Source organism: Suricata suricatta, chromosome 13 (genome assembly GCF_006229205.1).
Source record: "Suricata suricatta isolate VVHF042 chromosome 13, meerkat_22Aug2017_6uvM2_HiC, whole genome shotgun sequence".
NCBI lineage: Eukaryota > Metazoa > Chordata > Mammalia > Carnivora > Herpestidae > Suricata > Suricata suricatta.
The window spans coordinates 70602967-70628802 of NC_043712.1; the positions used below are offsets into that span (position 1 = coordinate 70602967).

Sequence of the window (25836 nt, forward strand, 5' to 3'; positions counted from 1 at the left end):
CACGGTTCACTCAATTTCCCCATATCCCTCCCCTATTCTTGCAAAAAGACTCATAAAACACATCACTGGTAAGTCAGTGAACCCATTCTGTTCCAAAAGAACTCCTGTCAATTCACCTTGAACACTGAATATATCTATATCTATATCCATATCCATATCTGTATCTGTCTATCGAAATAAATCTTATAGAAAGATGTGAAAAATACAAAATACAAAATTTACAAACAAATCAAAGCCAACCACAGAGGATGAAGAGCAGCTTACAAGGCTAAGCTCTTTGGATTTGGAGGAAGGAGTGCTGCTGGAGGATGCGATGGAGGCTGGACTGATGGGGGCGTCTTTCTTGAGCAGGCGCGTCTTGTCCAGACCGTTCTCTCTCGGGGAATGTGCTGGGCTCCCTCGAGGGGAAGATGGATCCTACAAAGGAACACCAAGGGCATTAATGCAGTGTGGCACATTCACAACGCCGGAGTGCTAGGAGTACTAGGGTGTGGATGTTTCTAGCAGAGAGCATGCATGGAGCAGTGCAAAATGTTCTATAATAGATGATAAAGAGAGTCACCAAGTTGCTCAAGAAAATATGTGGTACTGAGGTCAAAGAAAACACAATATTTATAGTAGAGTCACCCCTTGGACAACATGGGGTAGACCTGTGCGGGTCCACTTATATGCAGATTCTTTTTTTGATAAATACAGTACAGTACTATAAATGCATTTTTTCTTACGATTTTCTTAATAACATTTTCTTTCTCTAGCTTCTTTATTGTAGGAATACAGTATGCAACACATATAACATACAAAATATGTGTTAATCAACTATTTATGTTATCAGTAAGGCTGCATGTCAAAACTAGGCTAAGTTTTGGGGGAACCAAAGTTATATATGGCAGCATAAGGTGCAGACTAGCTGAATCACTACGTGGTAAACGTAAAACTAATAGAAATAAATAAAGAAAGACTATATACTTAAATTAAAAAAAAGAACAAAAGGAAAGTTATATGTGGATTTTTAATATGTGGGAGGCTGCACCCCTGAATACCCCCTCCACCACCTGCTCCGTCCAAGGGTCAATTTTAATTATTGAAAACAAGAATCAGACCCCTACACATCTTCAAGTCGCTTGTCCGTGAGCCCTGCAGGCAGACCACAGAGGTCTGGTGTGCATTCACGGTGACGGTAAAATGCACCAGTACTTCACAGAAAAGAATTGCAACCAAAAAAGGGATAAGATATAAAGCCAGTAATACATAAATTTTTCATGTAAACAAAATATGGGACCCCTTAAAAACTAGGCACCCACTTTGCACAGTAATTGCCTGGACATGAGTCACTGTGACGGCAGGTGAGAGCAGGAGGCGGAACGTACCTCATTGGAAACGTCAACCACCAAGTTGTCGTCACTCTTCTCAGCATCGCTGTCCTGCATTGACAACGGACAAGCATTATCTCCCTCCCCAGTGCACGCGCACAAAGGGCAGATTTACCCTAGCCGGGTCCAGACTGATTCCCCACATCTCACAAAAATGAACTGCGCCCAAACAGTGCTAAACACTTAACGGCCTACTATGTTCTTTAATCCTCTTGGTGATGTTAGAAGGCAGGTAGTTCGATGATTCCGCTTCACAGGAAAAAAAAAAAACCCTGAAGTTTACAGCCTGCTTGTTACTCCAGAGCAGAAGTTAGCACAGCTGGCTAAACCCAGTCTCTAGTTAGGCGCGGTTTATTTTTTCAATGGTTTTGTGAGGAAGTAGCTACTCTTCTAAAATTGGGATTTCATTCTTTCTCATCGCTAAGTAGCATTCCGTTGTATATATAAACCACATCTTTTTTATTCATTCCTCAGGTGATGGACATTTGGGCTCTTTCCATAATTTGGCTATTGTTGACAGTGGTGCTATGAACATTGCGGTACACGTGCCCCTGTGCATCGGCACTCCTCTGATCTGGATAAATTCCTAGTAGTGCTATTGCTGGGTTGTAGGGTAGTTCTATTTTTAAGTTTTTGAGGAACCTCCACACTGTGGATGCAACTGGAGGCTATTATGCTAAGTGAAATAAGTCAGAGAAAGATACACGTCTTCACTCATATATGGAACTTGGGAAACTTAACAGAAGACCATGGGGGAAGGAAGGAGGAAAAATAGTTACAGAGAGGGAGGAAGGCAAACCACAAGAGACTCTTAAATACAGAGAACAATCTGAGGGTTGATGGGGGGGGGGGGGGGGGGGAAATGGGTGATGGGCATGGAGGAGGGCACTTGTTGGAATGAGCACTGGGTGTTTTATGTAAGCAATTTATCACGGGAATCTATCGCCAAAACCAAGAGCACACTGTACATGCTGTGCTAGTCAACTTGACAATAAATTATATTAAAATAAATACGTAAATAATAAAGTTGGGTGACGTCACATGAAAATTCACACTTTCAGCCTTTTCTTTGAGGCCTGCAGTCTTGGTGGGGCAGTCCCACAGTGAGCTGAGCGGGAATTGCCTGCATCTGCCCCAATCCCATCCGGCTTGTGCCCTTCGCTAAGTGCCCTGGAGGGCCAGTCACCGAAAGAAAATGAGCTGCACCCATGCTAGGGACATACCTGAGTGCCTCTACAAGTGACAGTCAACAAAACCTGCTTTATTACTCAGCACAAATTCATTTTAGGCATTTTAACAGGATTTCCATGACTTTATGTTTTTCCTTAACATTTCTAGATGACCACAGAAAACCCAGCCACCCTGAAATACAGAGAGGGAAGTAAATACATCTACAGAGATGATATCATAGAACACCTAAGACGCCTTCTCTTGGCCACCAGATAAAGCCCTCTGTTCACCGTGACACACGTGCACTGACGTGCACACACAGAGGACTTCAGCGAGCCGACTGAGAGCCAGCTACACATGCGATCACTAGTTTTTCCTCCTAGTGGGTATTTTTTCCTCCTGTTTTCTAATTCTGGTTGCTAACAGTCAAAGGATAAAACGGCTGCTGATCAAAAGCAGAGTTAAGTGGCCTCCCCCAGAGCAAAGGCGAATGAACCTACGTAACGAGCTGCGATTTCCTTTTCTTCAGTTTTCTGCTTTTTGCTATCAGAGGAGTAGTCAGTGGAGTTTCTGTGCTTCTCAGCACCTCGGAAACTGGCTGACGGGGATACCGAAGAACTCTGGAATTTAGAAAAAAAAGCAGGGTTGAGAAATGACCATCCCTTTAACAGTGAGCTTTTTCAGTCACTTGAGACCTAATGTCCTTCTTCTTCATTAGTGCCTGCTTTCAACACTGTGAGGAGGAGACTGGAGAGAAGGCAGGAGGTGAAAGGAAGAGGGCAATAGAGATGTAAGCGAGAAAACCAAGGAGAAATCGTAAAGGGAATTAGGGATGAAAGGAACGAACTGGAAAGAGTAAGTAGAAACACAGTGTAGGGAGCCAAGGAATAAAAAAGGAGGCAAGGAATAGCAAATCCAGAAGACAGAAGGGGTCTGGTCCAAGGAGATGTGGATTATATTGGCAAAGCATCTTCAGAGAGGTGAGAAAGGAAGTGGACAGGAAAAAAGAAAAAAAAAGGATAGGGCTCCTGGGCGGCTCAGTTGGTTATGCATCTGACTCTTGATTTCAGCATAGGTCACGATCTCAAATAGTTCCTGAGTTCAAGACCCACATCGGGGTCTGTGCTGACAGCCAGGAGCCTGCTTGGGATTCTTTGTCTTCTTCTCTCTCTCCGCTCCCCTACTTACACTCTCTCTCTTTCTCAAAATAAATAAATAAACATTAAAAAGAAGAAGAAGAAGTAGAAGAAGAAGAAAAAGGAAAAGGCAAGACCCACCCCCCCAGTTTGCTGGCTGGTGGGAAGCCAGTATCTTAAGCCATTACAGAAACACTTAATACATTAGAGTTCAACCTTGAGAAAAATTAGTAAATCTTCAAAGAAAAATGAAGAGAGGTACTCCTTGGGAATTTAAGCAACCAAAAATGGTGATCATGTGACACAAACGTCTTATTTACAGAAATTTGCTCAGTCCCTTGTCTTGAGGGCATGGAAGATTCCGAGTGGCAAGAACAGAAACAGAACATCTGCAAAAATTCACTTTATTCCTTTCTGACTCCTACAGTTTTCATAAGTCTGCTCCTTTTTCTCTCTGGAAATGCCAGAACCCCCATTCGGACCAGGTTAACAGAGAAAGACAGTCCCTCTCTCTTGGGGTCAAGTCAGGAGCGACCCATATGGGTTCTGGAGATGTCTGTCATTTCTGCTCTTCCAAAGAGCTCTCGAGTGGAGGAGGCCCACCAGCTGAAAACACAGAGAATGAATTGGTCTGCCACTGAGGCCAGGTGGCTGCTGGCAGGCACATTTAGATAGTATGACAGCCTAAAACCATACATGAAGAAATGAAGAAGGCGTCAATGGAATCTGGAAGCAACCTTACAAACTGGCTAGTGACTCTGTTCTAGACAGACCAAACAGGAGCTTGCTAGACATTAAGGTGAGGTGTGAGAGGGGGAGCAGGGCTGACCTGTAGGTCATGAAGGCCCGAGAAGCCAAGCCCTTCAGCAGGGCACCAGGGCAGGGCTCTGTGTGCTAGACTACCCCAGGCTGGGCAGTGGGAAGGATGTTTGGAATTAAGAAAACAAGGTTTAGGAAGAGCAAAGAATCTCCACTAGCACCTGTCTGCCTTGTATCTAAATCAATTCAGGAAACTGTTCCATAAAGCTCTTCCTCATTGATAACTTTATTCTTCTCATATAAAACTTAGCCCCTATACTTGTTTTTTTCCTTTATCTTAGTCTGATGGTTAATAACATTTATAAAGATGCACTATTGGGGCGCCTGTCAGCATGGAGGCTGCTTGGGATTCTCTCTCTCTCTCTCTCTCTCTCTCTCTCTCTCTCTCTCTCCCGCCCTCCCCCTCTCCCTCTCCCTCCCTCTCCTCCAGCTCACGCACTCTCTCAAAATAAACAAACTTTAAAAAAAGATATATATTCATAAGGGCTTTTAAAATTAATTAAAGGGTATGATATCCAGAACTTTTGACTGTATTCTATTTCACCACCTCTGAACCTTAATGCCACATCTTCTTTTGTAGCTAAACTTTCAAAGCCTGTTGTTAGAGGAAAACCAATGAACTTCATCCCTTATGCCCCCCACCCTTTGCCTACACCCCTTCTTCCCCCTGCCCCCAGTGAGTAGCTCTACCAAGACACCACCCTCTAGTGGTCAGCTGTGGTGATGGCAACTCTACCACCAGCTCCAAAGGCAGGAAGGAGCGGGGCAGGAGTTTGGTGGCAGAGGAAGATGAAGATGGTGACAGGGCTGGGAATCTCTAAACCCTTCCTTCCTGTAGCATTCTCTCTCAGAGTTTTCAATGAATGCAATAAATTGTAGGCATCAAACCCTGTAACTTACCCCTACTCACACTCACCATTAAGCTTAAGGGCAGAAGACTGGAGGCAGTACTCAGTTAGGTGGAAGACTGAAGCAAAACAGTAGAGGCCAAATCATTTTTAAAACTGGACTGCTTCATTTTCATGTATTTCCACTCAGTTCCAATCCTCATCCCTAAGACTTGGTTCAATGCTTCTGCTTTATTTTCACACCGTGAGTAGGTTTCTGTGACCATTACTCCCCTGAAATCACGCCTGCAAACATCGTCTGCGAGCCACCACCTACCACATTTAATGTCAGAACTCCACATCTAGTTCCCCCTCTCCAGTCTATCCTCCACATTTCTGGGGTTCGTATTTCCCCAAAGAGAGATTCGACCACTGCTCAGTCTTCCTTAAAAATAACAACGGTTTCCCGCTATCCTTAGGGGGAAAAAAAAAACATATATCTGAGCTTGGCTGTTTCCAAAGCCCTTCACTCCATGCTCTAAACCAGAGCCCTGGCCTTGGAGCTCTGTGCATTTTCATGGTATCTGTAGCCTTTTCCCCTGGCTTATGAGAATGCCCATTTTTCCTCAGTATCTTTCTGTTGAAACCCTCATTCTTAAGGACCAGCTCTAATGTCACCTTTTAAAGCTCGCTCAGACACTGTCAGGCAGAATTAACCACTCAATTCCTCTTTGTTCCCTTAACACTCGGTTCGCCCCGTGAGTAGGGCACTCGCAATCAATATGTGGCGATTTGTTGACAGGGCTACTTCCCGCCGCAGTCTGTGGCTTACTTGGGGGTGGGGACCCCGGCACAGCGAGCAGCAGAGGCCTGCCCAGAAATGTTTTTGAACATGAAGGAGCAAATATCACTTTTGTGCTCCTCAGTCTTAACCTAAAATTCAAGTGGTACATTCCTTTCGGGAGGCCACGAGGCCGAAAATTTCCACAAGAAACCATTCCTTGCGGTAAGGTCTGGGCAGCGGTGCCCCCTGGGAATCGCAGCAGGGCAGTTCTGGGTCTCCTTCACGTCTGCTCCTCTACCTGTGCCCACGTGCCTTCACCTGCCTCAGGTGCTACTTTACAAAGAGAAGCAAAAACTCTATGTGTGCATGATGGACAACAATCTGAGCCTTTTGATTTTGAGACACTCTACTGTTAAAGTCATTTCCACTTGGTCCAAAAGGAAAAACTGATTTATAAGCAAGTATGGAACACCTTCTTAAAAGTCAATACTAAGTGATAATGTTCATTATGCTTACTTACTGACACACACGTACAAACAGCTTTTCTTAACTGGCTGGTTTCTGGCTCTGTGGGCAGTATTTTATTTGTGAATTTTACTGCAGAACAGTTATAGGTTGGAGTCTCCTGGTAGGATGACAAAGTAGTTAATTATCACTAGCATTTAAAGGTTAAGCTATACAATGGGCACTGGGCAATCAGCAATAACATAATTGCTCTGGAATCAAATTGGAGTTGGCACAGACTCTCATCATGAATCTTACAAGTCCACCATGCTGCCATTGGAAGGCCACTTGGATCTTTGCTGAGCGTGTGAACAGGAGGAATTAGAGAAATACTTTTAAAGACAAGCTCATGCTCTCATTAGAAAACACTTGTATCTCTCTATCACTATTTTGAGAGACTCCCTACGTTAGAGCTCCCCTAGCTTGCTACACAGGACACAGCAGCTGCACCATGACTCTGACTCTTTACTGTCTGATCATGTGAATGTATCTGTAAATTCATTAAGAAAGGAAGGTCATAACAATCAGAAGCAGTGGCCAATCCAGAGAAGGCAAAGGACCTAAAATGTGAATGTTTACTAAAAAGCTCTGTATTAAAAAAAAACACACACACACACTTATACTGGGATATTAAAAAGAACAAAGTAGAGGTTTAATGGAAGGGGAGGAGGGAGGCAAACAAAAATCCAAGGGAAAAAAGTAATAAAAATCTGTTAAGTCTTATGACACAGAAATTCCAATTGCTTTGGAAGCAAAAGATAAGCTTTAAAAGAGTTACTCCTAATGTCACAAATCATATTTTATCTCCAAATGAGAAAAATTATAGATCCTGGTTTGAAACCCAACCAAGACTTTCCTAAGGCTATTACTGACCCAGTCAGAAGGAAACAAACAGCTCCAGCGACTGAAATGAATGGCCCCTCCCTTCACCTTTACTCCTCTGCCACTTCAAGATCAAAGATGACCATGTAGGACAAAGAGTTCTATAAAGTACACCCACAACCCCTCCCTCAAAAAAAACAAGAGGTAATGTTGTTACAATTAGCTAAGTTTAATAACAGGTAGCACAGATTTTACTAGTAGGCAATAGCATCTGTCTGGAATCGGACTGCCTGTGTAGCCCTGGGGCTGTTGCTCAGCTTCAAGTCCCGGCCCATTCCCTCACTGGGCTGCGTGGAGGATCAGGAGAAAGCACCTATAAAAACAAGTATAAGGTGCGGCCCCAGACAGATAACTGAGTCTCTCAGCAACAGGAACCCGGCAGACTGAGAACTGCATGCTGTTTACTGCAGAGCTGGCGTGGACTTTCTCTTCCAAGCCTCCTGTAAGGACTATTTTGGGCAGCTGTGCAGCACTAGCCCTCAGCACAGATGTACAGATGGCCTGCAATGATAGGAATTCAATAGACTGCTATTAACCAGAACACATCTCCTTTCAACTAAGTAAGGTTTTGGTTCGACACGGCAGGCAGGACTAGAAATGCCACCACCATATTGCACTAATTTGATTTCAAATGCACGTCAAGCAAATGCTGCTTGCCATCACATACATGCAGTGTTCGTGTGGCCCTGCCCGCCTACAAGATGCCAGCCAGAAGGAATGGCTGAACAACCATGATCAAAACCTCTCGAACTCATTTGTTATGGTTTGTTTGTTCGTTAGCTACAGCCTTCAAACACCCTATCTACTTGGTACCAAAGGGTAAAATCATCAGATCAAGGGGATAAGGATGGGAGACAAGAGGACACCAGGAAAATCTGGCTAGGGTTTTTGGGGCCTGCTTTACTCTCAAAAGGAGCCCAGTTTTGACCACTGATTACATTGTTAGTCTAACTGTAGTATATTCAGTATGGGAATCAGTGTGGGTCAGGGACAATTTGGAGTGAGTCTGTTAATAGCAGTGGAGGAGGGGAGGATAGGGAGGGCGGCTCAAGAGGCCTGCTGGCCCTTCACTGATGCCATAACTAAAGTCCTCAAGTGTCATTTCCTCTGCAAAAACCAAAACCAAAACCAAACCAAACCCCAGATGACTAAAACAGAAATGAATATGGTTGACCTTCTTGAGTTCAGGGAGGCCAAGGTGCTGCTGGAGATCAGCAGAGGCCGGCCCACTCCACATCCTAAGCAGCAGGGCCCTCAAGAAGAGCCCCTCAGTCCTGAGGCACCCTGCCATTGGCACGTTCACTAGTTCTCAGAGCCTTTCAGAGTTAAGAAATCTTTCTGACAAGTTCGGAAGTAAAAGCTGTATCCTGAATGACCTATATTTACCAAACATAGTACCATACCCCAAGTCGTTTCTGACTGAGGTTTTATCGTAAGCATCACACAAAGTGTTTATATTTCCATTCATACAGCCCCTTAAAATGGACAAAACATTGTAACATTTACTATCCCACCTATTAGAAAAACAGCCAGTAAGAGATGGAGAAAATAATCCTCAGTTGGGGAAAATTAAAAAAATAAAATTATTTGGCTAAAACATACACCTCTTACACACTGACTTGTAACACATGCAAATTTATGTAAATTCGCTTAAAATTTAGAGCATGCTGCTGGTGAAAAACTTGAATATGGTAGGGCTCTAAGCCAGTCACTGGTGTCAGTTTACTGCTCATTACAGTAAGACTTTTAAAATAACCTGCTTGATTAAGGAAGTCATTAAAAACACAATCTGTATATAACCCTCACAGAACTTGCTTTTTTCAAATTAGCATAAATCAAAATTCACCTTCAAAAATGACTGGGACCTTCTGAAGACCTGCCCTTGTTAAAACATAATCTCCATATAAAGTAATGAGTCTGTTCTTAATAAATGTTTCACCTTCCACAACATGACAAGAGCAACACGTTCCTTAAAATGTTCTATTGTTGTCTTTGCCTTCCTGCTTCTCTCCTGGTAAGAGATAGACCTGGGTCAAGATAAATGTCTCTGGCATACAATCAAAACTCCATCAAACAAGGAGAGCGGAAAGAGGAATGATTAAGAAGAGAGGCAGTGTTCACGAAGGGAATGGTATGGGTACTAGTGTCGGACAGTACCACCCGCTGTGTGACCTTGGCCACGTTAATGAACCTCTCTAAGCTTCCAGTTGCCCAGTGGGCACACCGAGGCTGGGTGGAGGCCCTGCTGGGAAGGCTGCCACCAAGATGACAGGACACTGCTCGTAGTGAACACAGTAGCCAGCCTCTCGAAGAGGCGCGACACCTATGCTACTGTGGAGCCACCACACAATGTCAGTTTACTCAGGGACTCTTTCAACAAGTATGTACTGAATACCCACTCCGTACAGAGATATAAAGATGAATGAAAATCTACACCTGCCCTCCAGTAAGGCTCCGGGACTTAAAAATACTCAGAACACAAAAGTCCTACACATCTTTTCCTTCCTTCATGCAGAAAAAGACATGGCACCTCAATGTTCAGTCATTCGTGTTTTGTTTCCATGGCCTCAGCATTATATATTACTTGGTCAGGATAAAACGCTATAATAATTTATAAGGTATCAATAAAATTGATTTTAAATTAGAACATTATCTTAATGTCCTCCTGGGTTTTCTCGAATGTTATTTCCTCTTCCTGGAATAAAGCTGCTGGCTCCGCCCCAGAAATTTCCTTAAACACAGTTACTTCAGCTGGAGAGCTGAGCCACTGGAACGTGATGCTTTGACACCAAAGGTATGGGTCTGACCCTTGTGTGGCCACCTCTGCTTCTCTTTCTGGACAGCCACTGTCTGCCCGTGGGCCAATCTGTGGATTACATGAAGAAGCAACTGGGAGAGAGGGGGGACAGGTACACCCCCTTCCCACTGACAGAGAAGTGAGCCCACAGATACTGCACAGAAGTCCTACCTTTTAACCTGGCCAATCACTCCAGAGCCACTGCATGCCCTTCAATCAACAGGCCTCCTCCAAGTTCACATGACCTAACATTCCTACGTGCATCTGTCCTCCACAAAGACTTCCCTTCCCTCGTAGACAGAGACACTATTAATCTTCTCGGCACTTTGTAAACTACAGCTACAAGCACCTGCCACCTTCTTCTGGGACTTTATGTTTTTGGTTTTTGTTTATACAGCACCTATAAGATACATCCTAGATCATTCGTTCACCTGCTGCCTTATAATCAGTGTTACTAAGTTGCATGGACAAACACACATGACATGGGACAGGAGTTTGACTGCCCTAAAGACAAAAAGGGGGGGACTGGCAAAAATTTCGTTCCTGTATTTTCTGGAAAGGTGATTGACTTTAGACCTATACTTGCACTGTGTTCTGTTCCTGAATCAAAAAATCAACATACTTCTACCAGCTGCTTTGAAAGCAGCTGAAGTCGTGTAGCTGCCTGGAGAAAGCAAGTGACTCAGCCTGAAGACTTGGCAAGCTATGTCTTAATGGACCAGTATCCTCATTTTAGTAACTATTAAAATTTATTGGAAAAGAAAGTCTTTTCATGTTGCTATTTTTTCCAGTAAACTGTTTTAATCTAGTTGAAAGGCTAAACATTTTTTTCTTCCTAAGAGTGTTGTTAACTCCACAGAGCCTCATATATATATATCCTTATGTATTATGTATGCAAATATACTCTACAACATCTGAGGGTAATTCAGCAGGAACACAGAAGGAAACAACATTGTATCAATTCTCAGGTAGGCTGCCTAACAGTTCTGAGGTGGCTAATAAACTCCAGGTCTTCATACCACCTCAATACGGCAAAACAGGGTTCAGCAATGGCTCAATTTGGTCTTAAGGTCCTTCATTAAAATACTACAGTGTGTGCTCTGGAACAGAACTGACAAACATAAATATAATGTGAGCCATTTACGTATTTTAAATGTTTCTAGTAGTCAGATTTTGAAAAACTGGGAACAGTAAAATAACTTTTAGACATACACTTAGTGAAACCACTGTATCCAAAATACCACATCCGCATATAACCAATATCAAAACTAGTGCAGAGACATTTTATATGTTTTTTAAAATTCTAGGTCTTCAAATTCTGGCACACATGTCACACTTACAGCAAGTCTCGACTGGGACTGGCCACATTTCCAGTGCTTTCACAGCCACATGGGGCTTGTGGCGACCACACTGGATGACAGGTCTCGGAGGTTCTAAAGCTGTAACAGGAACCATGCCACTAATACAAGCATCTGGCACTTTACAGAACAGGGCCGACCTGGCTGCTGCCTACCTTCTCCAATTCGAGTTCAAAGTCTCTTCGACAGAGAGCTAGACACTCTTTCACCCCACGGTGTGGGCTTCTGCCCAGGACTTCCCCAGGCTCTGAGGGAATGGCTCGCATTTGTCACCTTGCATGTCTCAGCTCATACACCACTTTCACTGAAAGGTCTTGTTGGTGATATTACTCAGGAAGATCTCTCCTGGAAACCTCCATCATGGCCCCTTATCTACTTCTGCCCGAGCATCTCTATCACGGCCATTATTTTCTTATTATTTTCTGGTCTCTTGTATTTGACTCGAAGTTCCACAAAGGCAGAGACCATCCTCCTGGTTTAACAGCTGCCGAACAAATCAGCGAATACAAAACGTGATCTGCTCATGCATCAACACTTCTGCACGTTTACTCGTTTCCATATTATTTTCGTTACATGGAGAGAAGAGACTGTGCATTACTAAAGGGCAAAAGCTACTGTGCCTTATTACTTTGTATTCTCAGCACTCAGTGTGACTGTCACAGCCAGAAGAGCAGCTGCCTGTGGCGGGGGATGCGAGTGCAGGTGTGTGTAGGCACACCAAAGGAAGGAGGCAGCCTTCAAAAGCCCAAAGCAGTAATTCTGAAAGTGATACAGTGACAAGACAATTCTCAGGATTATGCTGTAAAGCTATTAAGAGGAAGCAGTGCAAAAATTAAAACCGGAAGAAAGGTCAAAACAATGCCAGGTGGAAGAGAGGGTCAAAGGTGGTGCTTTACCCTTTTGTTCCCCACCAACAAGGGCACAGGCTCCCTCCCCCAAGGTCAGCACCAGGATCCGACCTCTGGGTGGACACACAAGAAGTATTTGTTGTTGCACAAACGTGATACTGTCAAGGCCACCAATTTTTCTTATTCTGAAAGAGATAAATCTTCTCCGTAAGGGAGACATTTTTCAACTGGCTCTCCTCCGTCTTTCATCACGTACTCATCACCTGCCTGTGACCAGGGAGAAACAAATCTTACTCAAGTCTGACCACTGAAAAGGCAGGATTCATGTAAATCCTGCCTGACAGGCCGACCGCATGAAGAATGCAGGCATCAGCAGTTTTTCTGTGGCTGCTCATTTAGAGAATAGTGATCCCTGGGGATCTCCTAGAAATGTTTATCTCCCAAGGAGGGATGTGGTAAAAGGAAAAAATTCCTCAGTACTCATGTTTTTTTAATGGCCAGTAAGTCACCACACACAGGTGATGAAAGAAAAAGCCAAGCATGGGGCAGGCAGACATAATACTTGTTTTTTCAAATAGAGCTCTACAATGGCTGATTATTAAGTCACAGATGAGTAGAGTTTTATGTAAATTTTTAGTATGTAAAGCCACATACAGCATGAGTATCAATTGGCTTAACAAACTGAATTGAGTATACTGAGGAATGAAAACAAAAGAGATACCAATACTCAGAGATATAATTTCCAATCTTTCCCAAGAAATGATTTCAAGCAGCAGCTTTCATTTGACAAGCAGATGTAAAGATGCAGGGCTGACAAAGTACATAAAACGTTGGGGGAACAGGTCGATTCACCCAGTGTGTGTGCCAAGCAAGAGGAGTCTGGTCTAACCAGGAAGCCATTCCTTCCACTAACCGGCACACTGAGAGGCTGGTCTAGTCCCCCACTCCCCCCCCCACCATTCGATCACAGGTCAGAGAGCACAATTATAAGGGACCTTACAGAACTCGTCTCAGAGCTGTCCACTTGCCACCCCAAACAACTGAGAGTGCTGGTCGGCGGCTCCTGTCCCCTGACCTTGCCTTTTCCTTCCCTCCCACTCCTCACCGGGCCCCTGCCCGGCCAGCAACACCTCTGTCAATACTTCGTCTTGCTGGTGGCAGTGTGGGCTAAAGAGGTTGTTGACCCTTATTCTAACATGTCCTTTTAGGTTAATTACTTTTGTATACTCGGTGTACCCGGTGACATTTAATCACTACGGCACTACTTGGGTAAACAGAAGTGAATGGAGCCAACTGCAATTTGGCACCGAGCTAAATGGCGTGGTAATAGCAGCATGCTGAAAACGGACTGCAAGAAAATGCTCTCACTCACCACAGCGAGAAATGAGGGGGACACCATTTGATCAATCACTGTTTTATTAAAAAGCAAGAACGCCAGCCCAGTGGTATGCTTTTGCTATTTAATACTAAATAGGGCTTGAAGGAATCCTGCACTTCGTAGTGTATGGACCTTCCAGTAAGTGCTTGCTGACTGGCTGGATGACAACGAAAGTAACTCCAAGTGTGGCTCTGACTTTCATGGCATGCATGTGTCCCCTCTGACTCCCGCTCCACATGTGCCCACGCATACACTCTAGCACACGTGTCCCGTCACAGGGAAGCCCTCGGCTAACAACAGCCAACAGTCTATCCTCTTGCTAGTGTTTGGGTTTGTAGGAATCAGATGTCATAGAACTCTGTATATACATCAAAGCATCCAGTACTAGATTAGTCAAACGTCATGTCATAGACCTTGAGCCACTGAAAGTTTCCTAAACACATGGCCAAGGACTTCCACTGGGAACGGTGAGTCGGTCAGAGAGGCCATTAGCAGCCCTGACAGAGCCGGCCAGACCAGAGGGATGGAGGGTGATTGTGTAGCAGTGTTTTCAATACTGGCTGCCAGATGAAAACATGAGGCTTTACTCCTCTATCTAAAGCATGACACAGACTTCGCAAGCTCGGCCTCCTGTAATGATGCCAGTGAAATCCCACAATGTTAACTGAATGCTACTTCTGCACTGGTGCTGTGTTAGACACTGTGGACACCAAGTGAATACGGCCCTTGCGTTTCGGTGCCGTTGCATCTAGTGGGAAGGGGATGGAATGGAATAATCGCAAGCACTACGGTAAGAGTGCTCTGGCTGCAAATCTCAGCTCCAGCGCTTATTAGCTGTGTGATTCTGGCACACTCACCCCGAGGCCTCAATTTTCATCCCTGTAAAGTAAGGACACCTGTCCTACCAGACTGTCACGAAAACGCAATGAGATAGCTACATGAAATGGCAAGCACACTGCCCTTTCTCTGGCATCTGCCCGAGAAGCCAAAGGCCACGGCCTCGTCAGCAGCCCAAGCGGGCCAAGGGAGGCCTGGAGGACTGCTGCACTGTCTCCTACTGGCCTGCCTTTGACAGAGGTGAAAGGGCGGTCCTGCGGGTTCTGGACAAAGTACTTTAAACCAGAAAAGACTACCTTGCTTACCTCCACCTCCTGGTAATTATATAAAAACAGTACTATGTGTACAACATAAGCTTTGCATTATGCTAAAATTAAGACAACGGAATTTTGATTCAGATCATCAAAGCTGAGCTTTCCTCACATGTGGTGTCCCTGCCTTTACCACCCCAGGCAGCAGGGCCTGACCAGGCTGGAGGCTGCTGGAGTGTGGAAGGGAAGGAGGGATCCCGGGCAGATGCAGGTGCGCGGACTGGAGGGGAGCTGGAGAAGGGGAGAAGAGGAGAGAGAAGGGGATGGACTTGAGAGGCACGCCGAGGTGTGGCCCCGCTACCTGCTTTACACAGTTGTGTATGTGTGTGGCGCGCAGAAGTATGTATGTAGCAGGGTGTGTGTCAGTACAGACACACGCATTTATATCACTAGAATGGAATCTAGTTTGTCCACATAATTCATATATCTTCACTGTGATATAGGTTCTACTGGAAAAAGAAAGGGCTCCCTCCTGTCCTTTCCTAGGTATCCCACAAGGATGCTCTAACCTTCAGGTGTGCATAAGACTACGTGACAACATGGGAATGGCATCCTCCAGGTTGATCACAGAAAGGGGGGAGGGGCACAACCTAACTGATCTAATCAACCCGACTTACATTCCCACAGAGTGGTATACTGGGAACGTGAGAGAGATGCTACAGAATAACTGCTCATCCCTACGCAAAGAAACTTAGAAGGAAGGAAGGGAAGACATGTACCTGTGATGAACAGATTATAAGAGCATGTGAGACGTTTCAGCAGGGGTGAGATCTGCCCGCTGAGAGAGACTTCCTATGGGAGAGGTTGGCCAGGGACTGCACGGGAAGGAGGAGAAAGCGTTGCCAGGCTCCAAGCCTGGGCTGAGGGGATTTCAGGCAGGGGGAAGGCGAGGCTAAGTCTGGGAGAAAGAAGAGGAGAGTAAGACACAGAGCAGCAAGGACAGAAAGGTGTCCTTTCTCTGGGGTAGTGTCCCAGGGTGAGACAAGAGGGGGGGGTCGGGGGTTCTCAGCCCTGGCTTCATGACAGGCTTGCCTATGGAGCTTTAAAAAAAAAAAAAAGAAAGAAAGAAAGCAAAAGGCCCCACCTGAGCACCCTGGAGCAGAAGAGTCAGACTGGGGAGAGACCTGGCCAGTTCTACCGGCCCCCAGGTGGGTGAGCCCCTGGCCTCAGGCATGTTCAGACACTCAGCAGATACTCAGCAGTCACTGCGACTGCTGTCAATCAGAACTCCTAATCAATCAGAACTCCTAATCAACCAGAACCACCTACCTACTAGTACCAAGTCACCTCCAGCCCTTTCAGAGGGCAAACTAGCCTAGCGGCAGCGACAACACCCCACACCTTATCTCCCTGTGTTTCTCACTGGGATGACCCATATTTAACTGCTAAGAAATAACATATTTCAAAATCATATTTTGGAGCTGGGAGAAAGAAAACAATCACAACCATGTCACAAGATGAGCAACATGCTCTTTATCCATTTCTGAACGCCTGAACGTGGTGTTCCCATTCACGACTCCACAATGCTGACAAAATGATGTATTCTGAGTGCCGTAATTAAAACGATAATCTCAATAAAGTGGGCATTATGAGATAATTGGCCATCCTCAGGTATTAAGTAAACTGTGGTAAAAGCCAAGGATACTCATCGCCAAGGTCAATTACAATAATTGCTAATCAGAATTACATTATGCTATTGTAAACCCCTGCTTGATTTAAACACACACACACACACACACACACACACACACACACACACACAAAACAATAAAAACTGATCTAACACACACCACAGAATGACCCGAGAAGGAGTTCTTGTTGTTCTTGTTGCCTGACTACCGGTCACTGAAGAATTCATATAATCAACTTTGTGGGGCCCCACTTACACCGTATCCCTTCAAACCACACCTGTTTCCTTAGCTCTGCAGTCTGAGTCCATTAAGGAAATACGCCTATCAGACGTTAGATGGCTTAGAACGGTAACACAGAAGAAGACAGAGTGGCTCTGAACTGATAATAAAATTAGACAGTACAAGAGAAAAACAAATACCCATTACTCCTTGAGAGTCATTTTCCTGCCTTGGCATGTTACAGAAAGTCTTCACTGACTTTTGCAGAAACTGAGTCTCTCAGATACGCTGGTTTAGAGCTCGTGGGAAGGTACTTCAGCCTCCGCACGCCACTGTCAGCTTGCCTAGTAGATTAACACTCAGGCTCAAACAACCAATGGTCAACCAGAAGTCAGGAAAAGCTTGGAAGACCAGAAGAGGGAAAACAGAATGTGTGACCTTCCTTCAGCTAATTGGAATGTGTTTGGCAATCAAAGAGTATAAAACTTCTTTTTTAAGCTGTGATTAAACATCAAGACTTTGATGTTTTATACGGCATTCTTCCCCACTAATTAACTTCATTAGTGCAGTTAATTAGTGGGGAAGAATGCCGTATAAAACATCAAAGTCTTGATGTTTAGTGTCACCATCAGTTCAACTAAACAGTAATAAAGAAATAATTTCTTCAAGCGCATTTATGCATGCTCAGCACTTCTGTTCACAAGCTCCAATTGTATGATAGGAACATTTTTCAAAATATCCAAAGATGCTATCCACAATGCAATCCAACTGCACTGACAGCAACAACATACCATTTAATGTAGTGTAATTAAGTGGCCAAGAACGCCACGTAAAGCAAAAGAATTGAGACATTTAATCATAGTTATGAGGACGGTTATAAATCTACCATCACCGTGAGATGAAGGAATGGGGAAACGCACTGGCAAACAGCCACACAAACTACGCGACCTAAAGGCGGATGTTAACTATACAGTAGATAGCGGGTCTGGACAAGGGATCGAGCCATCGAACACATGTGCAGCCAGCAGGTCATTCCCAGCACCCCTGAACGGCATCCTGGGTCCTTTGCCCTTTGTGGTGGAGCACAGTGAGCAGGGACGGCAATGCTGGAACGTGAAGTCCACTGTGGGTTTCTCAACGTGAAGCTCGTGGCTGCGAAAGGGCTCTACCACATAAGGCTGGAAAGTGCTCCTCTTCAGGGACATCACCTAGTCCCCTGCTACTGTTAGGTACGGCCCACCGACCAGCACCATGGAAACCCCCTCTGAGGGTTTGTCAGAAACGCACCCCTGAAGGCCCTGCCCCATATCTAACTAAAGCTGCAGGTAACTCACGTGTTTTTTATACTCATTGAATGTTTGACAAGCACCTGTGTACTTCAACCTCCCCCATTTAGACAGGAAGAAACTTGAATCCCAAAGATGAAGGAACTCAAACTAGCAGGGCAGATGCTGGAAGACGACCCTCTGATTTTTACAGGAGGCCCAGGAAACGGTGTCTGCGTGCCATGTCAAAAGAAACCAACCTGTATGTTGCTCTGTATGAGCAACAAGGCGTCACCAATACAAGAGGACAAAAGGAGTCAAGAGAATGACACAGGGGACTGCTTCATTAGGTAGGACAGATCTGGGCTCAAATCTATTCAACTTAGGCCAAGAAGTCTATGAAACAAATATGAAGTGAAAAATTTACAATTCTAGAAATAGAAAAGATGAAAAGGACATTAAAATGTGTATTAAGAAAAGCTCTAGAGAAGGAAAGGCTGTGGAGTCTCCACTTTGTTTTTTTTTTTTTTTTGAAGGGAGACGGAGACACGAGAGGAAACATAATCTCTGTGGTCATAGGTAGCGAACGGACAACCCCGGGCACCGTGAATTGTCCTCCTGCACAACTGTGCATGACCACACATACTCACGAGACAATGACAAGCATGGGCAGCTTATTTCATCACCTAAGGCTGCATCTAAAGGATAACTGGGATCTAGACGATGACAAAAAAAGGAACAAGAAGGCAGGTTACATAGAAGTCACGGAGGCAATTTCATCAGAACTGTTAATCGTTTGTATAATCAATGTCTCTCTCCCCAACGAGATGTGAACTCCATGAGGGAGGACTTTGGTCTTTTTCATCCCATATCCCCAGAGCCTAAGTACGGTGCCTGTCCATGGCTAGTCCCTGAATAGCAAAATTTTAACAACACTCAATAAAGAACGTCCTGAGCTTATTAGATGGAGATGCTCACTGTATTAAGCATCATAGAGCAGCTGCTGCCCTGAGTGATGGGACAAAACCGATAAATATACTTAACTCTTGGGAGCTACATTAGCTTCCCAGGGCTGCCATACAAATTCCCACAAAACGGGTGGCTTAAAACAGCAGAAATGTCTTCCCTCACAGCAAGGGAGGCTAGAAGTCACGGGCAAGGTGTCAGCAGAGCCTTGCTCCCAATAAAGTCTCTAAGGAAGAGTCCTTTGCCTCTCCAGCTTCTGGTGGTTGCTGGCAATCCTTGGTACTGCTCAGTATGTGGCTGCATAACTCCAAGCTCTGCTTGTCTTCATGTGCCCTTCTTCTCTCTCAGTTTATGGACTTCCCTGCCCCCACCCTATGGAACAGTGACAATGTCCCTGTTCTCCTTATTCTTTCAGAGTTTTGCCTCATCTCTGTCACTGAAAAGGACCAAGAAATCCAACCTGCAGCGTTTCTCCAAAGGAACAATATTTATATTGCAAAATGATGAACTTGACCCGCCGAAACATTCTCTTATTCAAGAACTTGAATGAATGAGGGCAGCAGCAGCAGACAAGATGCGACAGACCCATAAAAACACTCTTCATGCGATGGAGACAGAGGGCTACTTGGGCTGAGGGTGAACTAAGAATGTAGGAGTTTTTTCCTTTAAACAAAGTTTTTAAAAGATTAGTGATATGCCTAAATAACCGACTAATGAATAAACTTCCTAATGACGTGGAAGCCAATAGCTCAAATCAATAAAGTCTCAATCTCTGAGATCCTTTGGACTTGAAAATACTTTTTGGTAAGTAATAAGCAAACTCATTTCTGATTCAAGCCAAAGAAGCGAAAAAACAGAAATCACGCTCTCTTACATCCTAATATGCTGCCAAGTAGTTAAGTGTGATAACTGACATTCAGACATATGACCTTCTGTTCAGTTCAAGTAAGTTATCTTTAGATGTTTTGTGACGACTACTCTTGTGATTTAAGTACCTCATAATAAAATCCATCTTTCATTTTGCTTTTGTTTAGGAAAGGCTTGAATAATACCCTTACAACAGTGTTCTGGCAAACACTTTTAAATTATGTAATTCACCAGGTTCAACTCTGCTGGTACAATCACTTTCAAAGAAGATGGTTATAATACATAATCATTACAGCTATACAATCCAAGTTGAATTTTCCTTGGCTGAATTCCTAACATTTTAATGCTGAAATTGATCTGTTTTAAAAACATCATGTGAAGGGTTTTTAAATACCATACATGCCCAAGCTCTTTATTTTAAATGCTTTAGAAATGAGCTTGCATAAACAGAAAAAAAAAAATCTGTTCTCTAATCTAGCATTAAGCATATTTTAAAGAACAACAGGCATGTTTCCAAACAAAATCCTGCAGTATACAAATTACCCAGCAGGGAGGAGGATAACAATGCTTCTTATGTGGGTTTGGAACCTAGAGAAAGCTGACATTTCATCAAAGTTGTCTTGGAAACAATATTCTTTGTATTATTTAAAACATGCGAGGTGCACATTTGGGCGTGGGCTATTTCTCGCAAAGCAGATTGTGGGGCTGCCAAGTTTCTAGTACCGTGATGAGGAAGAGGAGTGTGTAAGCACTGACATTACGTAAGACACTCCCAAGAACAGAGGACTGCCAGGACTCACATGCCTGGCTATCCTCGCTGGCTCCCCCTTGGGAAGATTTCCCTTCACCTCTAAGACCATTGTGCAAATTGACTGTAACAGTGGCCAGATTTTTTCACACCTCCCGGTATCCATAATTGGTAGTGCCTTGTCATACTGATGCTACATCTGGTCACGTGAATTGCTTTGGCCAAGAGCATAGTATCAAACTTGATGCAAAGAAAGGCTCTCCTGAACTCTACTACTACCAAACAAAGGAAAAGAACAAGGCTCGGCTGGCCTCCTAGACGGCTACATGAGATACAGGGAGAGCGCCAGGTTGTCTCAGCAAAAGACACTCTGGACGACCGGCTGAGTTCAGACACGTGAGCGAATTCGGACACGCTCAGCAGGTGAGCCCAGCCCAGCCTTGGTGGCAGAACTTTTCCCACAGCTAACACAAAGACGAAATGACAAATAGTTTTCACTTTATAAGTTGTGGAAAAGATTATTATGCAGCAATTGCTAACAGATAGAACCACTTTATTAAGAATTAGCACCGTAGGAATATATGCTCCTTCCCCTCTTTAAGTTATATTAAAAATAGAGGGAATAATGTAAATTAAAAAACAAACTCTTATTCCTTTCTGGTTCCCAGCTGTATCACTTCAAATACCTTCAGAAATGAATCAACACATGTATAAATGGTAAACGCTCATAAATTCATTATTGCTTCACCAATACCTACTGACAGTTGAAAATCACCCTATAATTTTCAAATCATTTCCACATTATTTCATCATGTTTGCCCTCTCCAAAACTTTGTTAGGGTAGTATTATCACCACCATGTTAGTGATGAGCAAACAGAACTCTAGTGAGATTAAGGGACTGCCTGAGGTCACACAGCTAGACAGAAGTGCAGCTGGTGTGGAATACATGGCTTCTGACTCTAGACTGGAACTGATTTTCACTAATACCCTGACACGAAGTCAGAAGAAAAGAACAAGGTCAATGAGATTACTCACACCTGATCAATTCATGGAATAAAAAAGGCAAGATATAAAAAAAACTAGCTATTGAGGTAACTGAAATAATTTAGAAAAAAACAGGATGGCTCACAGTATAAATCCTAAATTACATTGATATTCTAAGATTACAGAATTTAGATATGTATTCGAATGCCACTTCTTTTAACAGCAATAAATATTTTCCCAAGTCATTATTTTTGAAATAGCTCTCAGTATTCAAATTGTGCACCCAATTTTGTGAATCAAAGGAATTTTAAAGATAAAGGAACCAGAGTAATGATACCTCCATAAAACTGGTCAGGACAGGCACTGTGGAAACTATAATTGGTTCTCTCCACAGTTGAATATGAAAACAACTCTCAACTTCAAGTTTATGCTCAGCTTACTTCTACATGTCATCTTCATTTAAATTTCCTCCTGAGGAGATTTTCAAAAGGAAATAAAACGTACCTTTTAGAGTTACCATTTCACACACATAAAATGTACCATATAAGCCCTTAGAAGAATGACCATCGAGTCTATGGACTCCTGAAACCAAAAAAGAAGAGGCAGAGAGAAGGAAAGGACTCATCTGAAAGACGGGGAACAGTGAGCTGGGAGTTCGATTAATGGTCTGTATCAAAGGTTGGTCAGCTTTTTCTGTAAAGGGCTTGCTAATAATCATTTTAGGCTCTGCGGACCACATAAGGTCTCTGTTGCACGTTATTTGTTTACAACCCTTTAAAAATGTAAAAACCAGTCTGAGTTCATAGGCCACAAGAAGAGGCAAGGAAAAAGAAAAATAAGAAATGAATTTGGCCATAGGTTGCCGGTGCCCTCACCTATGTAACTGCAAGAGAATGTGGTGTATTCCTACATTTTTTATAACCTAAAGCATCACCACAGGATCATATCAAGTTTCCAGTATTCTCTCCCCAGGGTGCACTCAGCAGGACGGGAGGGAGGAGAGACGGGGCTGCTTGGGATGACCAGCCGCCCCACCGGGCCGTCCCACCGCTCTGAGATACCCGGGCACTTGGATTGTCATGATCTTAAATGCAAGAGGAAGGTCACAGGCTGCCAATGTTAATAACTTCAGTTACCAGTCGTCTCTGTCGACTGGCTTCCCTCCTGTGCCTGGGACACGACACGGGACGGGAGAGTGCTAGCTGACCGGTCTGGAGGAGAACGAGCCGAGTCACCTGTACGTGTCTCTCTCCCTTCACAGGTTTATACAGAAGAGTAACAAAGAAATGACTGCTGTGACAGAGGCACCCTGACAGCGATCCAGGAATGCTCAAAGCCAAAAAGGACGACAAGGTCTTGGCCCTCAGAGCATTTTGTCCCTAGAAACGCTCAGATAAGAGAAGCACACACTTTCTAAGGCTGAAACTTGAGAATCTGCATATCAGGAAACCCTTGGAGCCAGATGCACTTTCAAAGTCAGTATCCGGGGAACTTGGGAAAGGCAGTATCATACACTTGCTGTACATGCTCTGGGTAACAGCCCAGGGCCAAACGTTAATGTCGTTAACTCGGCTTTGTCACCAAATGAGACGCAAAGAAACACTGTTTTCAGAGCTCTTGGCTTTCAGGGCAGTGGGTACGGAACTGGAGTGGGAATGGGGAAGATGAGGCCTGCCCAATGCCAGAAGTCTGTAAACTCACTTTCTCTTTCTTTTCCTTTGGAAACAAGTTTGAACTCAAGGAAACCACAGAAGATGGTGACTCCAGACCCAAACTCTAAGCAGCCGTCAACCTCGGCTGCGCCAGCACAGCCTCCTTCAAGGCACCAGATCTTTTCAAAGGCAAGTTCCCTGAGGTACACGGGAGGGGAGTTCAAGCTCATCAAGATTTTACTCTTAGTAATGTTTTCTTCAGTGTCCAAAAGTCACTAAAAAGAACAGACTGAAAAAATACATAAAATATTCCCTAGGAGGTCGTTAAGGGAAGAATATGATTTTCTTAATAAATTTTCCATCAAATCACTCAGTACCTGTGGCTATGTGGCTAGAAAAGGTAATATGCTTCTCAAATGGGGCCACTGTAATGTCGACATTAGAACATGCTCCAACACCCAATCACAGGAAAGCTAAGGATTGCCTGACCTTCTCAGTATGTATGTCCCGTCACTCTATGAGGAAAGAGCCTGTGCCCAGATGACCTTTGCTTCTGCTACAGCACCCTGTACGAAACAAGCCCTTCGTCAAAACCTAACACATCTATCAAAGTGATGTTTCGTTTGTGAAAAACAAACTACATTGTTCATTAAGCTGGCAGATGGTGAGGTCTTTTCACCACAGTAGACAGAGTATATCCAAGACTCATGCTAAATACATCAATACATGATTTTCCCCAGATTGAATCTGGTTTTTTAAATGCAGACAGATTTAGAGAACTCCTGGTCCACCAACTCGGATTTTAATACAGAAATAAAAGCAGGGAGAGGGACTTGTCTGAGGGCCTGTAACTAGTAAGCAGAGAAGCCAGGGCAGAATGAGGCCTGCATGAGGTTTCGGATTCAAGTAATGAAAATCTGCTGATAACCCAGGCTGTTTCCCTGAGACAATGTACACCGATTAAAGCCTATACATTAGTGCTGCCCGTATTACATGAGGCTCCCAGAGGCAAGATGACGAGGAAACAAAGCTCTAATTACCCGGGAGGCAGGTCCACGCACAACCGGATGAAGCTCGTCACCCCTGAGCTGAAGCCGACTGATCCTGGGCAAGGCTGTGCCCAGTGTCTTTCCTGCCTCATTTCATGTATTTCAGAATACGGCTACCATGATCTCCTGCTCATTTCTCTAACAAACACGAGGACTTTATACAATGTAAAAACAGTTTTTGGAACGTGTGCAGCCAGCGCACCCCACTCACTCCTTGCTTTGCTAACAAGCTTCTGATTTGATCTTCACCTTTATATACACAGGCATTCGAAAGAGAAGAAGTTTTACCAAGAGCACCTGATAGGGTTAATCTCTCATTAATCTTCCTCCTGAAGTTTCTGAGTTTGGCAAATGTAAAGCTCCTCCTACACTGCCCACTTCTGAGTCCACAGGCAACAGAGTGCCCATCACTGGACGGCAGCAACATGGATGTGAACTTATCAGCAAGCCGACAGAAACCAGAGGGAGTTCAATTGTGAGGACGCCACATCTTAAAGGTTTGGGGATTGTAGAGGCTTGGGGTAAGTTTGTTTCCAGAAAACAAAGTAAAAAGTTAAATCTGGCACTGGTCATATTTAAATCCAAAATATAGAAGAGTCTTACAAAAAGCTTAATGAAGAAATCAGGTTATCAGGACCTGTGATGATAATCACTGGAACAAAATTTTTTAAAGTTCCTGTCATGTCATCTTGTCCCGGCTGTTACCATATTCTAGTCCTCATAGGTAATTAAAATTAACATCTTGAAGGAAAAAGAAAGGACACCTTAAAATGGGATAAAACAATAGAAGTGGGTAGCCCACTAGTAAATGGGCGTCTGCACCATGAGGTATTGCCAGTTAATTGAATAAGCAAATTTGAATAAACAAGATACCTACACACACACACACACAACAAACTTCACAATACTTCATATTTGCCATATTGATCTATCATATACCAGATGAGATTTATCATAGAATACACCATAAACTCTAGGTCCTGACGTACCCACACAGTCGTGCAATCTGATGGGAAAACAGGCTAAGAGAGAATGGGGGTCACGCCCAAGGTCAGCTAACACGAGCAGAGTCCCGGAACCTCAGTCCAGTGCTCTTTCTACTGTATCACCAGTTGGCCTTTTTTTTCTATCTATGTATTTTATTTTAAAAAATAGTAAATATACTCAAGGAGTTGGACCTCTGAACCAAAATAGTTTCAGTGGCGACAAAAGCAATAATTTATTTACTTTCTCTGTTGTATCCTCTGCTGGAAAAGAAAGACCTTGGGGAACAAAAACAGTGAAGAATCCCATTAATTAGAGTCTCTAAAACAAATGTCAGTGGCAATTAACAGGCCATCAAATATGGCAGTGGAATAAAATGAGTATAAAATAGCGTTCCTTTACTGCCACTCAACCAAGGGCACACTAGCTTTGAGCATCTTGCACGAGGC

The 25836-nt window shown here is 43.9% G+C and overlaps 1 protein-coding gene across 7 annotated transcripts in view; it reads right to left on the minus strand.

The window, feature by feature from the left end:
* Positions 1-25836, minus strand: part of TLE4 (TLE family member 4, transcriptional corepressor) — a 136906-nt gene that overhangs the window by 19425 nt on the left and 91645 nt on the right. For all 7 annotated transcript variants that reach the window (XM_029919724.1, XM_029919721.1, XM_029919720.1 and 4 more), the window contains 3 exons: positions 3041-3160; positions 1368-1421; positions 265-417 (listed from right to left, as the gene is read on the minus strand). In XM_029919724.1, the coding sequence (XP_029775584.1) occupies positions 265-417; positions 1368-1421; positions 3041-3160 (327 nt within the window). The remainder of the gene's footprint in view (positions 1-264; positions 418-1367; positions 1422-3040; positions 3161-25836) is intronic.